Here is a 15,480-nt window from a genome sequence, read left to right as displayed (position 1 = left end):
TGACATTTGGGATATGATAATAATACTGTGGCAAAAGATGAACACATCCTAATACGTATCTTAGTGAATTCTTGGCACCTAAGCACTGCTTCATAGATTATGTTGAATGAATGGACAAATATATGCAGTCCTTATAATTGCTGATAAAGATATTCTTTGAGCAATCATCTAAACTACTTGATATTTTTCCTTTTCTAGGGAGTAACTTTTTAAAAATGTCTAACACCTATAGGTTGATACAAACGTCTTGTTAAACCTCTCTTAAGTAGCTATTTTGTCAATTTCTTGATAATGATTTTATTGGAAAAGTACCCCACACAGCTATTATTACATCTTCCAGGAATTGCTTGATAAGCTGCTTTCTGAAAGTACCCAATTATTGCCTTGTGACGTTGAGTTCTTTTTTGAAAACAAAACCAAACAAAAACCTCTTAGATATAATTTTATTTACCATTTATTTTCATAGAGAAGGGTACTAAAAACCATAGCTAGAGAACTTATAGTTTTGTTAGGGAAAAAGAAAAAAAGACAGGACAGGCAGCTTAGAGCAGTGATAGTAACACAGAGCTCTGGAACCAAATTGCCTAATTTTGAATTCTGACAGCCCCAGTTATTAACTGTGTGACCCTGGGCAAGTTACCTTGCTCCTCTGTGCCATCACCCCCTTATCTGTCAAATGAGGATAATTCCAGTAACCCTTTAAGGAGTGTTTATAAGACTTAATAAATGTAAAGGACATAAAACAAGTACATGGATCCCAGAAGCTCAATAGATGTGATTAACACTATTGTTAAGTGACTTGTCACGATACAGAAAAAGAGCACTGGATGAGATAGATTCTGGTCCCAACCATGTCTTGGACAGGTCACAGGATCTCTATGAGCCCCAGCTTCCTTACCTTTAAAATGAGATTAATGTCCAACTTGTAAAGTATGGAAGAAATCAAATGGGAAAAACATTTGCAAAAGTAACAGCACGACGTCTAATAAACAGCATATGCTCAATCAAAATTATGTCAAAGAAAGAAAAGGGAGCATAGAAGGCAAAGAAAGAGACAAATTAAAGATCAATCCTTATGGATTGCTAGATGCAAGCACAATCGAAAGGATGGTAAGTCTGTGTGGAACAGTTTAGGTGAAGAGAGGGTCTCCTCAATTTCCAGCGTGTGGTCCCCATCAAGCAGGTCATTTCCTATCCAGAGGACTGTGATGTTTCACACACGCAGCCATACGACCTCTGTCTGTACTCTTAGACACTTGGATGTTTCTGAGACTGGATGATCTAAATGGCCACTTGACCCATTTCAGTTTGATTCTCTCCAGAAATAATATAAATGGTTGTGCAACTTTAATTTGGAGCTTCCTAAAGAATGTCTCAGGCTTTCCTCACCTTACCATCTGACTTGCCTCAGGTTCAACAGAAGGTCATTTCAGATAGGCCAAGTATCTAAAGAGCACAGGAAAAAAAATAGCCTTCCTCAACTAAGGTAGCTAAAATAGCAGTAAAATAGAGGAAAAGAAACATCTGAATTTATTTTGGGGAACTTATTTTTATAAACTGTAAACTGACCTCCCCTTTTCTTAGCTACTACAGAATAATAAAAGTAGTGAGTGTCCTTACTTTCAATAAAATAAAGGGAAGCTTAGAACTACTAAAGATGAAGAGAAATCAAAGGCATTTAGTAAAATGAAAATGGTGCATACCAATTAAAAAATATATTAAGAGACCCTTTACATTTAGATAATTTGGAGGTTATTGTGTTTAACTTGAAATAATGTTCAAATTGAAAATTGGGCACAACTAAAAATAATGTTGAAATACAGTTTTCTCTCCAAGCCAATTATTACATTTAAGTTAATGTCTTTCATTCCTCAACTATAAACACAGAGAACACTCTCACAAGCATTCTGTAACAGCAAACCTGTAGAAACTAAGAGGAATGAACTCGAGAGCACATTTTATATATTTTTAAGTTGGATGGGCATTTTTTTTTTTTTGGATGGGCATTTTAACCAGCCCGTGTCAAGAATTAAAGAGAAACTAATATTTCAAAAATGCGTATATCTGGTAACAAGCCACATTTATTTATGAAAAAATTAAATACTTACAATATCTTCTATTATCTCTTTGATAGCTGCCACAGCTAAAATAAATAAGAGAGGAACCAGTGTTGTGTAGCGACCTGTTGGTGATACATCAGGTATTTGCTATTTGAGGGGGAAAAAAAAAAGAAATCCAGTGAGAACTTTGCAAGTTTATAACACGTTTAAAAACAACCAAGTCTTAGTGCCTCTTAAAATACGCCTCCGTGATCTTACCACTGAGGCAAGCTAACAGTGAGTGAGGCATTTGCTCTGATCTAGTAAGTGGCTGGCAGACAGTGTTGCCAGCTTCCTGACACCTAGAGAAAGGGGACTCAGTTCAATACCATATAAACCATTAAACACGATATTCTAAAAACACACCAAATCACATGGGAAAACATCCACATAGCATTACATGGTTAAAGCGGAATATAAAACATTTGCATTCCGTGATCGTCTTCTTGTACGCTAAATCAATAAACAATACTTGGAGTGGGGGCGGTGGAAGACCAGAAGGATACACAGCCCGATTTTACGAGTAGTTGCTTCTGAGGAAAAATAATAGTTTTAATTTTTTTTTCTTTAGGCTTTGTTGTGTTTTCTAATTATTTTTACAATGAACGTATGATTTTTTGGTTTTTTTTGAATGTATGGTTTTTAATAAAATGAAAAATTTTCCCCTGATTAACTCAAATACAAGCTTTAAAATGGAAATCCTTATATTCTAAGGTTCAGAACTGACAGTTACTGTTACCAAAATAAATTAATATTTAATTAATATTTGAAGGAAAAGTTCCATCTCCCTTTATCATCAAATTTCATCCCTGCCATATCAAATTTACAGAATGTTTAAAATAGGCTGATAAAAATGAATCAAATGTCAGTGAAATTCTGACATTGCTTGCAGCAGGAGCTGGAAATGTCCACCCAAACCAGCTTGTCTCTCTATGTTTAGATAAGCTTCAGAAGATTGGTCATGGGCTTAACAAAAACATTTATTAACATCCAAACATTTGACTTTACCTGAAGCAGTGCAATAAAGAGAAAAAATGAGTTAGCAGCTCTTCTGAACTGAGAGTAGAGAAATCTTGGAAGGAATGTGATTATGTTGTATTTTGCAGTGCTAGAAAACAAAACGAAAAGTAGCATAAAACTTAATTACTCCATAATTAGCACCCACATTTACAAAATTGTATTATCATCATATTAAAAATCAGATAGACACTTGCCCTCTGTTTCAAACCAGGAAAATATTGCAAATGGTCATTAACCTACATGAAAACGAGTAAAAGGAAATGTCAAATCCTAAGAGTTCAATTTTCTGCACAATATCTTTTGTTCTCTTTGGCCAATCATCTTTTTTTTTTTTTTTTTAACATACTAAGAGTAGCCTACAAAGAAGCAACTTAAATTAGGAGAGTGTATAATACATTAGTAAAAAAAAAAAAATCTTACAAAAGAATCAAATTTGAGTAAGACCAGTAACTTTCAATAGAGACTTCTTCACTGGATAATTTCAGAAAAATGGGAAGTGTTCTAGGGTTCTGTTAAAATTTTCTTCATGGTCCCTCTAGGAACGGGGCTAGGACTCCACACTGAACACACCCGCGATACCCACAATCAGTCAGAAATCAACACTTAGGCCTCTAAACCATCCAACCTTCCTCTTGTTATTTAAATAGAAAGGAGATTATATGAGTTGATGTGATGCTGGATGATGGGTACAAGGCGGGTCGTCGTGCCATTTACTTTTACTTTTAGTATTTTCCACAATAAAAAGCTTCAAAAAATTTTAAAAATAGGAGTTTACAGGATCACATACCACAATCCCCAAACTGAGAAAGCTACTCTAAAATTTGAAATTGCAAATATTAATTTTAAACGGGCACGTCTCAAATCCAGGAACTCCCCCTCAGGAGGAACCCTGGGCTAGTGTCAGGGGGGACGGGGCGTTCACGCTAGCTCCAGTCCAGGGGCCACTTCGCCAACAGGGCTTACGGCAGGGAGGCTCGTGGAAACAGTGGAGTAATTCTCACAGCCCTCCATCCCTCGACACCATACTCGATCTTACGACTTTCAAAAGCCAATATTTAAAGACTATTTAACAAAAAGAGGAGTTCTTGGTGAAGAACTGCAAAGACCTCTTTTAAAATGTCAAACCTTGTTGGCCAAAACCACTAATTCATCACTCTGTTAACAGGTGTGAGACAAAGGCATTTATCCATGAGCAGCTTTCACTATTCAGACACTATAGATGGAGAGGGAGAGAGAGAGAGTTGGGAGAGTAGTATCCTTTCTGCTCCTCCCAGCTTCCAGATCCTTAGGAACATTTCGTCATTAGATAGAAAATGGAGAAAACAGCAGATTCAAATTGCCCCCAGGAAGCTCTCCAATGTTAACGGACTTCACTGAAAGCTCTCCATAATCATTTTTGTCCTGGCCGGAGAGGTGAGATGGGCCATGGCGTGCTGCTGTGATGCTGCTCCTGCGGGGTCTCCCCCAGTCCCTGCCTGATGTGATTTTTTTAAATAATAAATTTATTTTTTATTGGTGTTCAATTTGCCAACATACAGAATAACACCCAGTGCTCTTCCCGTCAAGTGCCCCCCTCAGTGCCCGTCACCCATTCACCCCCACCCCCCGCCCTCCTCCCCTTCCACCACCCCTAGTTCATTTCCCTGAGTTAGGAGTCTTCATGTTCTGTCTCCCTTTCTGATATTTCCTACCCATTTCTTTTCCCTTCCCTTCTCTTCCCTTTCACTATTATTTATATTCCCCAAATGAATGAGAGCATACCCTGTTTGTCCTTCTCCGACTGACTTACTTCACTCAGCATAATACCCTCCAGGTCCATCCACATCGAAGCAAATGGTGGGTATTTGTCATTTCTAATGGCTGAGGAATATTCCATTGTATACATAGACCACATCTTCTTTATCCATCATCTTTCGATGGACACCGAGGCTCCTTCCACAGTTTGGCTATTGTGGACATTGCTGCTAGAAACATCGGGTGCAGGTATCCCGGCATTTCGTTGCATTTACCCCAAAGATACAGATGCAATGAAACACCTACCTGACGTGATTATTGCAGAATTTTGTCAGCTGGGGCTGGTTGATGAGTATCGTCCGTACTTCCTCCTGGTCGGCCAGCGAGGTCTTCTCAGAGACATCATCGGTCTTCTCATAACCTGAAAGACAGACAGTCTTCTTATTCAATAAGAAACCGCTACAAAAACACACTTCGCAACTACTTGGGATTCTAAAATACATTAAAAGCTATATGCTTCCCGCCCCCCCCCCCCCCCGCCTACCCCGATTGGTGGTGTTTCTTTTAGAAAGAAAAAAAAAAAAGGAAAACCCCCACATCTGATATTTCTACTAAATCTGAAAGGCAGCATTTAATAGTCATGTAGAACCAACCATTTCACAAACAGTAACATCCTTCCTTTTGCAATTTTTCTCATCGTTCGCCCATAAATGTTCGACCAACTTCCCTCCGTTCTGCGAGACTATATCCGAAAGCAACAAACAATTGTGAACCAGTTGCCACTGCAGTTGTTGCAGTGGAAGAGGAGGTTGCATTGCAGCCTCTTGTGTGGCAGAGGAGGTTGATAAGACAGGGGTAATTTAAAATATATTTTTACAACTTAAGTTTACACATGTAACGCCTCTCTAGTGTTTGGTTTTGTTTTCCTTCTCGCGCGAAGACTGAAAAAGGTTTACAGAGGCCACCGCCACGCTGCGCTGTGACCACAGCCCACTGCCATGCTGCGCTGTGACCATAGCCCACTATGATCCTCTTAATCTTTCCCCTAATTACGATTTATGTTTACAATGAATTTTAAATTTCCTGAGGCCATCTCAAGATCATTCTAACAACGCAGCAGATTCCGGCAATTTCCATGCGGTAACCTCTTGTCGCCCTGCGGATAACGCTTTTTAAAAATACGAGTTCCAGAAGAACGGGAAAAAAGAAAAAAAAAAGAAAAAGTGAACTGCTTATTTTACTGTCCAGTGAGAATTAAGTGAGATTAGATTAAACCCATCCCTAGCCCTTTCCCTGAAGGGCCACCAACAGGACCCCCTATGAGATGCTCACTTTTCTTCTTATCCAGCCAAGCCAACGCCTCCCCCAGGGGTTGTGCACCCCTGACGGCTCCTCTGGAACGCCCTGGGGGGCTCAGTCGGGGTCCTCGGGGGCCCCACAGCCCTCTGCACCTCCTCTCCTCCCCAGCAAACACTTGGCGCAGGTGCAGCAGAGCCGGACTCCCGAGGCCACGGGGTGCCCCCCTTCCCCACCTTCTCAATACCTGCACCAAGGAGCAGCAGGGACCCAGGGAACGTTTACTGACTAAAGATCAAGTGACAAAGGAGTGGCTATTCAGTCGGGTTTTTTTCTTTTCCCGAGGGCAAGTAAATTCCTCCCCACCCAATGATAAGGACACTAGTGACAGCCAAGGGCTGGTCACCACCTGGGGGGTTTCGCCTCCTGAAACCAGTTAGTTCCTTAGGCCTAGAGGTGGGGACAGTGCAGCCCTGTCCTGGGCAGGTGGGGGCAGGCCCCCTAAGGTGGAGGGGGGGGAGAGGGGTGCTGTGCTGAGCAGCCCGGCCGGACCTGGGGAGACCTCTCGGGCGCGTGCAGAAGTCTGGGACGGCCCTTGGCTTGGCGGCGTCACTCTGGAGCCCTGACCTATCTGCTCTGCAGTTACAGACCCACTGGCAGCCATGCCTGTGGTCACACGGTTAATGTTTATCTTTTACTCTTACAAACTTCCCTCTCCCCGAGTTCTACATCATCAGAATTCTATGTATGGACTGTCACAGACTGGATGTTCTTGGCTTCCCCAAATTCATACATAAACGTATAGTCCCCAAGCTGGGGGTGTTCGGAGGTGGGGTATTTGGGGGCTGATTAGGTCATGAAGGTGGAACCCTCATAAATGGGATTAGTGTCCTTATTATAGACGAGACCTTAGAGGTCCCCTGTCCCTTCCACCAGGTGAGGACACGGTGAGATGGACGTGGGCCCTCAGGGGACAGTGGGTCTGCTGGTGTCTTGCTCTTGGACTTTCCAGGTTCCAGAGCTGTGAGGGATGCATCCCTGTTGTTGGTGGCCCACCCAGTCTACAGAACTCTGCGACAGCTGCCCCAATGGACTAAGACATGGGAGACCATATAGAGGGATATAAATTTCTTTTTTTTTTAATTTCTTAAAAATCTTTTTTTTTAATTTCATTTATTTATTCATGAGAGATACAGAGAGATAGAGGCAAAGACACAGGCAGGGGGAGAGGCAGGGAGCCCAACGTGGGACTCGATCCCGGGACCCCGGGACCCCGGGGTCATGCCCTGGGCCAAAGGCGGCGCTAAACCGCTGAGCCACCCAGGCTGCCCGTAATTTCTTAAAAATCTTTTATGAGATTTTTCTTAATGACAGCACAAAATTCATCATGTACTGTTTCTGGCATCTCGACTGGACAGAGATCCTTAGGAAAAAACCAGTTCTCTGCTCTGAACTGATGCCTATCACATTGTATTTAGTTGATGTGGCTGGACTTTTGAGGGCCTGGCCCTTGGTCCTTAGCTGAAGAGTCACATTGGGGTCTCCAATGCTGCCAGGTGGCAGCCGACATCACACCTCCCCCTCACATCTTAACGTGTATTCAAGAATATCTATATAAAATCTTTAGAAAAAAAAAAAACTGGGGGGGGGGGAGGATTCCTGGGTGGCTCAGTGGTTTGGCCCCTGCCTTCGGCCCAGGGTGTGATCCTGGGATCCCGGGATCGAGTCCTGTATTGGGCTCCCTGCAGGGAGCCTGCCTCTCCCTCTGCCTGTGTTTCTGCCTCTCTCTCTGTGTTTCTCATGAATAAATGAATAAAATCTTTTTTTTTTTTAAAAGAATATGAAGCAAAGGAATCTCCTGGGACAAAGGGATTGGAATCGCCCCCCCCCCCCCGCCCCCGCCTTAAATGGGAGAGTCATTAAAACAATCCTACTAGACCAGTAGGGCCCTAACCCAGGTCTGAACATAAAGAACCTCAAAAGAAAAAAATAATTTGCCAAAATTAGGGGGAAAGTCTAGACTGGTGACCCGGTCTTGTCCAGTAGGGGAGCTGGACAGCGCTGAGCACAGGACAGTGCAGATGCCACAGGCCTGGGGCGTTCGGGTACTAGAGACCAGCGTGTTGGCAAGCTGGCGCATGTGCAGCTGCGTACACGGAGCTGAACCCCTGGGGCTCAGGCGGCGGGATGCCGGGGCCGGGTGGTACACTGGACAGGGAGGGGGGGGTTCTGCGCTGCAGGCGGGAGCCAGGCGCCCAGCCAGGGGGAGCTGGTGGTCAGCCCTGCTGGCCCCTCCCCGGCAGTGACAAAGGGACCCTGCAGGCCCCTGAGCCCCCTTGCAGGCCTTTGAAGGCCGGAGGGTGTAGGTTGCACCCTGTGCGTGCCCCCAAATCCCCGGCGGCAGCGAGCTGGCAGGCACAGCCGTCGCAGGCGCACCTGGGCCGACGCAGCTCAGTCACAGGCCGGCAGGGATCATCCCCGAAGGCATTCGGGAAGAAGCCTGGCGTCCTTAGTGGCCGCGGGGGTGGCACCGCAGTCCCAAGTCCCTGAACGTGTGGGGCGTCAGCCCACGGGGGATGCAGGAGTCTGGGAGCTCTGGGCCGCACAGGCCGGAGGGCCCCAGCCACAGGGGCACAGACCTTCGAGGCTGCCGGGAGGACACCTTGCCAGTGGCCACGCGACCGCAGGTCACTTTGACGCGATTCTCTTCCCTCGCAGAGAAGGGGGCTACCAGGGCTCGACCCCGACCGCCCTCCCGAGCGAGCCGTCTCCAAGGTCTGATCTGCCAACAGGGCCCCGCCGTCAACCCCGCAGGCCCGGAGCAGGACGGCGCTCCCCGTGGCGTGGGCTTCCGGAGGTGGCAGAGAGCCAGCCCGTCTCCCGCTGCCCCCCAAGTTCTGGCGGGGCACCCCAACGTGGCCCCGGGTGGCGACCTGCGGCGCCGTGACAAACACCCCCGGCCACCCCTTCATTCTGGGTTCTCGGGAGAACCAGTCAAGCGTTCGCCCCAGTGCCCCGGCACCGGCTCGGCCTTCCGACCCCGCGGTGGGCGGCCCGGCTCGCCTCATCTGTCAGTGTGACAGGCTGGAGAGGCCAAGGACGTGGTGGCACGGTGGCTCGGTGGCGGAGCCACCGGATGGAGCCGGAGCCACCCCGCTCCTCTCTCTGGTGGCTGCCAAGTGGTGGAAGCAGCGGCAGCAGCCCCGTCTCCTGAAATCCACTGCTCTGCGCGGTTTTCTTGACGTGAATGAGGAGAAGACCCTTTGTCCTTTGTGCGACAGGACAGACAGCGACGGGCAGCTCGGGATGGCAGGTGCCGCAAAGACACCGTCCGCTCTGTCACCACCCCCTGCAGGGAAGCACCCATCTCCCGAGAGCACCTGTCCCCTGAGCACCTGTCCCCCGAGCACCTGTCCCCTGAGCACCTCTGTCCCTCGAGCACCTGTCCCCCGAGCACCTGTCCCCCAAGCACCTCTGTCCCTCGAGCACCTATACCCCGAGCACCTCTGTCCCTTGAGCACCTGTCCCCCGAGCACCTGTCCCTCGAGCACCTGTCCCCCGAACACCTGTCCCCCGAGCACCTGTCCCCCGAGCACCGCTGTCCCCTGAGCACCTGTCCCCCGAGCACCTCTGTCCCTCGAGCACCTGTCCCCTGAGCACCTGTCCCCCGAGCACCTGTTCCCCGAGCACCTGTCCCCCGAACACCGCTGTCCCCCGAGCACCTGTCCCCCGAGCACCTCTGTCCCTCGAGCACCTGTCCCCTGAGCACCTGTCCCCCGAGCACCTGTTCCCCGAGCACCTGTCCCCCGAACACCGCTGTCCCCTGAGCACCTGTCCCCCGAGCACCTCTGTCCCTCGAGCACCTGTCCCCTGAGCACCTGTCCCCCGAGCACCTGTTCCCCGAGCACCTGTCCCCCGAACACCGCTGTCCCCCGAGCACCTGTCCCCCGAACACCGCTGTCCCCCGAGCACCTGTCCCCCGAGCACCTCTGTCCCTCGAGCACCTGTCCCCTGAGCACCTGTCCCCCGAGCACCTGTCCCCCGAGCACCTCTGTCCCTCGAGCACCTGTCCCCTGAGCACCTGTCCCCCGAACACCTGTCCCCCGAGCACCTGTCCCCCGAGCACCGCTGTCCCCTGAGCACCTGTCCCCCGAGCACCTCTGTCCCTCGAGCACCTGTCCCCTGAGCACCTGTCCCCCGAGCACCTGTTCCCCGAGCACCTGTCCCCCGAACACCGCTGTCCCCCGAGCACCTGTCCCCCGAGCACCTCTGTCCTTCGAGCACCTGTCCCCCGAGCACCTGTCCCCCGAGCACCTGTCCCCCGAGCACCTCTGTCCCTCGAGCACCTGTCCCCTGAGCACCTGTCCCCCGAACACCTGTCCCCCGAGCACCTGTCCCCCGAGCACCACTGTCCCCTGAGCACCTGTCCCCCGAGCACCTCTGTCCCTCGAGCACCTGTCCCCTGAGCACCTGTCCCCCGAACACCTGTTCCCCGAGCACCTGTCCCCCGAACACCGCTGTCCCCCGAGCACCTGTCCCCCGAGCACCTCTGTCCCTCGAGCACCTGTCCCCCGAGCACCGCTGTCCCCACTGCGCCTGACGAGGGGGCGCTCAGAGCTGCTGCTGGGCGGACTCCGAGTGCAGGCGAGGCCGGGCTCCCCTGGGGCCGAGCTCTGCAGCCCCGCGTCCCCGCGGCCGAGGACCTGATGCTGCTTCTGGACTTCGGAGGGGCCGAGGGGCCCACTGGCTCCTCCGCCTCCCGACTCGGTGCAGCGTGAAGCCGAGGGGCTGGGGCGGGCCGGGCGCTCCCGCTGCCCAAGGCCGCCCGCACTGTGCTGGGCCCTCACGACGCGCCAGGAGGGCGCACAGGGCCCCGGCCTTCCCGGGCAGCTCCCAGACCCCGAGGCGCTGCTGCCCGCCGGCGCCAGGAGGAGGGCGGTGGCGCAGCACTTGTGCAGAGCAACGACCAAATCAAAGACAATCGAGATCTCCCGACTGGCGCCAGCGGCCGCGACACGGCGACGGCCGCCTCCCGTGACCTGCAGCGCCCGGTGCTCCGCGCGTGACGAGGGAAGCGAGGGAAGCGGCGACTGTCCCCTGTCCCCGGCACCCACCTGGACCCGCCAGCGGCCTGCGAGCGAGCCGAGCCACCCTCCCCGTGACACGCGTGCTCACGCGCCTTAGACAAGACGCTCAGCGATTACTGATGTGAGGGCTTCGAGGCCTTTCCACACCGTTACGGCCCAAGCATCATCTTCCAAATTCTTCTTTTGCTCGTCACGGATATCACCACCTACTCTGGCCGACGGTTCATTCGTTCGTTCATTCATCAGTCAACACCTTTTTTTCCCACTTTTCTGTAATGAGTTTATTTTCTGCTGTTCTGAAGCTCTGATCCTTTAAGGCCCACAGCATTACAAACAATTTAAACTTTTTTTTTATGCTGACATCATACTCTCGAGACAGCACAGCCACCTCGAAACTTCTCTTAGGGCATGAGCCGCGTCTTACGCGGACCTGTGTCCCCAGAGCACTTCCTGCCACGTGCACAGGAGACACAGGAGATGCTGGCTAAGCGCGTGAGGGCATGAATTCGAGGCTCGCCACGGTCAGTGCCGGGGGCTCTGAATGCAGATGGCCAGAGGCCTCATCGGTCCCTTTGACAGTCAGTCCCTCATTCATCATAGGGCGCGCCTCATTTAGGTTTCCTGAAAGAATAAAATGCAACGACTTTGGGGCAGTCGACACCTTTCAACAGGAAGTGCCTCCTGTGTCCCAGGCTTTTGTAAGGAAAACCCCGAGGACCAGCAGACGAGGTAGTCACAGACCCCGGCAAGTGCGAGGAAACCGAAACCCGCGGTGGACCGGAAGCCGGACAGAGAGGTCCCCGGGCCTCAGTTTCACCAGCTCCACGACGGAGACGACAGCCGCGTCTGCCCTAACGGGGGCACGAGGCCCCGCGGGTTAGTGAATGTGGCGCACGGGGCCCGGCGCAGGGTCGGGGCTCCCTGCAGGCCGCCTGTCCCCACTGTGGCTGCGCGCGCCCGGGCAAGGCCGCCGCGAGGACACGCCGAGTGGGGACCTCAGGGAGGAATTCCAGAAGGGACGGTGCAAACCGGTGGGGACGAGCGGGACAAAGCCCTCCGGCTGCCATTTGCAAGCGCACGAGGATCAGTGCTGTGACCTTATTGGGGTGCATCCAATAAGGAAGGGCAGGGCCACGTCGGGAAAACCAGAAGAAACTTGGATTGACACCCTCTATGCGGCCGGAATCCACCGCCGAGTTCTAGGTGGGAAGAGCACTTCGAGGCTCCTGTGATAATGGCCCTGGTGAGCCAGGGGGACAGAGAAGAAATGGATGTCTACACGATGGGCTTTCTTCTTGGGGGGGGGGGGGAGCTGCTCTGACCCTACAGCCTCTCCGTGCCCAGCGCCACCAGGCCACCGCTGTGCGACACCACGTACACCCACGGACTGGTGCTGCTCTGAGCCACAGCCAAGGCTTGAGGGAAATTCGGGATTTTAAATGCAACAGATACTTAACCACTTAATGGAATTCTCTTTCCAGTCAGCCAATCCTATCCTTAAAAACCATGCAGCTTTTTCTTTTCATAACATCCCAATAGATAATACTGCAAACTCAAGGTGTAGTCAGGGAAGGCGTTCTAGAAAGGTCTCTCAACTGCGGAGTGAGACACGCCAGTTCTGAGCTACGGGTGCCTCAGGCAGGTTACTTAACCCGAGCTGCCGACCTTGTTTCACAGGTTTTTGTGGGGATTAAATGAAATAATGCAGGTGCACAAAGTACTTGGGACAGAGCCCGGCTCCTCCTGCACCTATAAAAACTCTAGCTATTATTTTCATTACTGTAAGCAGAAGGGGAGACAGTGGGGAAAAGGAACAGGCTTTATGGTCAGGTCTGTATACACATTTGCAGATGACACTGTGCAAATTATTTTATGTCCTGAGCCCCAGCGTCCTCATGCATAAAACAATGATTAAAAGGATCAAATGACATTAGGTGAGCAATGTAGCACAATACCTGTCGTTCATACAGTTCCCGTCAGCCTGCCCTCTATCCAGATACGCTAATCTCCCCTTCAAAATACTCGAGATGAGGAAAACAAGTCTTCAAGACACTGATGCAGGTATTAATATTTGTAAAATGTTTGGGAAATATTTAATTAAGGTTGTGACCGGCGACTAGATCTAGACAGTAAAATGATGGATTTTCCCTTACGATTTTTATAAATCAATATTAAATCAGTAAATGTTTTCCCTCAAATTGTCATCTGTGTGGGGGGTTATGCAACAAAAAAGCAGGGGTGGGTAGGTGGGAGGGAGAAGAGAACAAAATACAAAGTCATTCTGTTGCCTGGTAATACAGTTACAGAACCATTGAGTTTCTGCAGACCCAACTTTATTGCAATTATAAGCAAGGCTAAAGCAGGAATCAGCGTATCTATTACATTACCTCCTAACATATTCGGGAGAGTCCAATTGTGTGTCCTTTTGCTCAGTGGTCTCCAATATTAGACATTAAAGAGGTCACAGTCATTGCTCATGGTTTTTGACATAGAATGAGGTCATCAGGCAAACAGTCATGCTTGCAACAGTCATGGAATCTAATAAAAGATTAACTGGAAAACTAGCCAGAGACTTCAGAGGCCCAAAGTGAGAAATCGGTGTGATTAAAGTGAGGGGCTGCTTATTAAGAAATCATAAGCATCATCCTTTCCAAAATTTCACTGTTTCTGTGTTCTGATTAAAATAACAATTAGAAGGCCTCACGTAACAGGCTTTTTGTTTTTGTCTTAGCTCAAGTTTCTGGAACAAAGCAATCTTTAGCTAAGTATAATTTATAGGTCTGTATTTATTTTGTTTTTGCTGGTATCTTACCACATAAAGAGTTAATTTCATTAGAAATATCGAGGCAAAAAAAAAAAAAATATATCGAGGCAGTTACCAGAGCTGCAAAAGAGATTTGCAATCCCGTATCCTGCATTGTCAGAGCAGAACAGTGATTTCAAATGTTCAATTGTGAGCTTGACAGCAGCTGCTTAGAGAGGGCACAAAAGGAAGAAGCCACCACTCTGGAAAACAATGAACTGGGCGCTTTAAGGGTTAAGACTCACACTACATTTTCAAAGAAGGCATTGAAGAAATCAAACACCTTTGAAAGTATGGAAATTAAACAGAAACTATTTAGCGACCTATCTCAGATTTCTAGCCCGTGACTACAACAGCCAGAAGGGAAATTAAATTTTCAATTGCATCACTGTGCCTTCCTATGCAGGGTGTTGATTTAGGCTCAGCGCAGTGGACATCTGCTGCTCATTTCAGCTCAGCATCTGCTTCTCCCGAAAAATCCTGTGCTTTTCTTTGGAGAACTCGCCTTCCCCAACTGCAGACAGCCCTCAGGGACTGAAGGATCAAGACACTATTCCGATTTTTGACTTAAAGCTGGGGGACAGGATCCATGGTAAACTAATCACAGTCGATCTGCAGCCTGGACATGAGAGCCCAGATAAGATTGGCCTGAACTAATCGCCTATTAGTCAAGCTGTCCTGGATCATCTTTGATCTTCCTGTAAAGCTTCTCGTTTTGATTCTAGGAACTACTCTCCCTAAAGAATATGCTCAGCTTCCATATTAGGGAATTTATTTATTTATTTATTTATTTATTTATTTATTTATTTATTTATATTTTTAAAATTTTTTTGTTATTTTGTTATATTAGGGAATTTTAGCAGAGGCACCTCTGTCCTTTGCTGGAAGTTCTCCCCCAATGCCCATCTAATGTAGGATATCGACACCATACCTGGTCCAGGCCACCAATCTCTAGCTGACTTCCCTGCTCTGCTCTGCATGGCACGAGGACCTGGTACCATAATGCAACCACCCTGCCCCACAAAATCAGCAGACTGCCTAGAACCTTCCCCCAACCGGCCCTACTTGCTAGACCAGATCTCCTCTGATGTTAATAGCTGCCCTAACCAAGCCCTGAGTCCAGCACATTCTGAACTAACGATGTGTTGTCAGCCTAAGGAATCTGCACAACGGCCAAAAGCTTTCCACATCCCTAGCTTAGTCTCCTTCACTTTCTTGTTCATGCAAATGGGAAGGTAGCTCATGACCCTCAAGACCAACTGAGTGATAACAAAATGTTGTAACAAAGGACATCCACTTACCCCAGTGATTTAAAACATGGTTATCTGCTTCAAAACAAATTGGTTGTTTTCATCTTACAGAAGGGTTCACTTCTTTTTTTAAAGAATTCTTCTCAAATGATGAAGATAAGGAAACTCCGTCTCATGGAGAACTGCTCATG

General features: G+C 48.9%; 1 protein-coding gene across 6 annotated transcripts in view; it reads right to left on the bottom strand.

The window, feature by feature from the left end:
- Nucleotides 1–15,480, bottom strand: part of ATP8A1 (ATPase phospholipid transporting 8A1) — a 223,950-nt gene that overhangs the window by 182,487 nt on the left and 25,983 nt on the right. For all 6 annotated transcript variants that reach the window (XM_072749097.1, XM_072749099.1, XM_072749096.1 and 3 more), the window contains exons 2-4: nucleotides 5,160–5,274; nucleotides 3,108–3,207; nucleotides 2,109–2,207 (exon numbers count right to left, since the gene is read on the bottom strand). In XM_072749097.1, the coding sequence (XP_072605198.1) occupies nucleotides 2,109–2,207; nucleotides 3,108–3,207; nucleotides 5,160–5,274 (314 nt within the window). The remainder of the gene's footprint in view (nucleotides 1–2,108; nucleotides 2,208–3,107; nucleotides 3,208–5,159; nucleotides 5,275–15,480) is intronic.

The sequence above is a fragment of the Vulpes vulpes genome, chromosome 2 (genome assembly GCF_048418805.1).
Source record: "Vulpes vulpes isolate BD-2025 chromosome 2, VulVul3, whole genome shotgun sequence".
Taxonomy (NCBI): domain Eukaryota; kingdom Metazoa; phylum Chordata; class Mammalia; order Carnivora; family Canidae; genus Vulpes; species Vulpes vulpes.
Note: the sequence above shows the minus strand (reverse complement) of the source record. Positions and strands in the feature narration are given on the sequence as shown.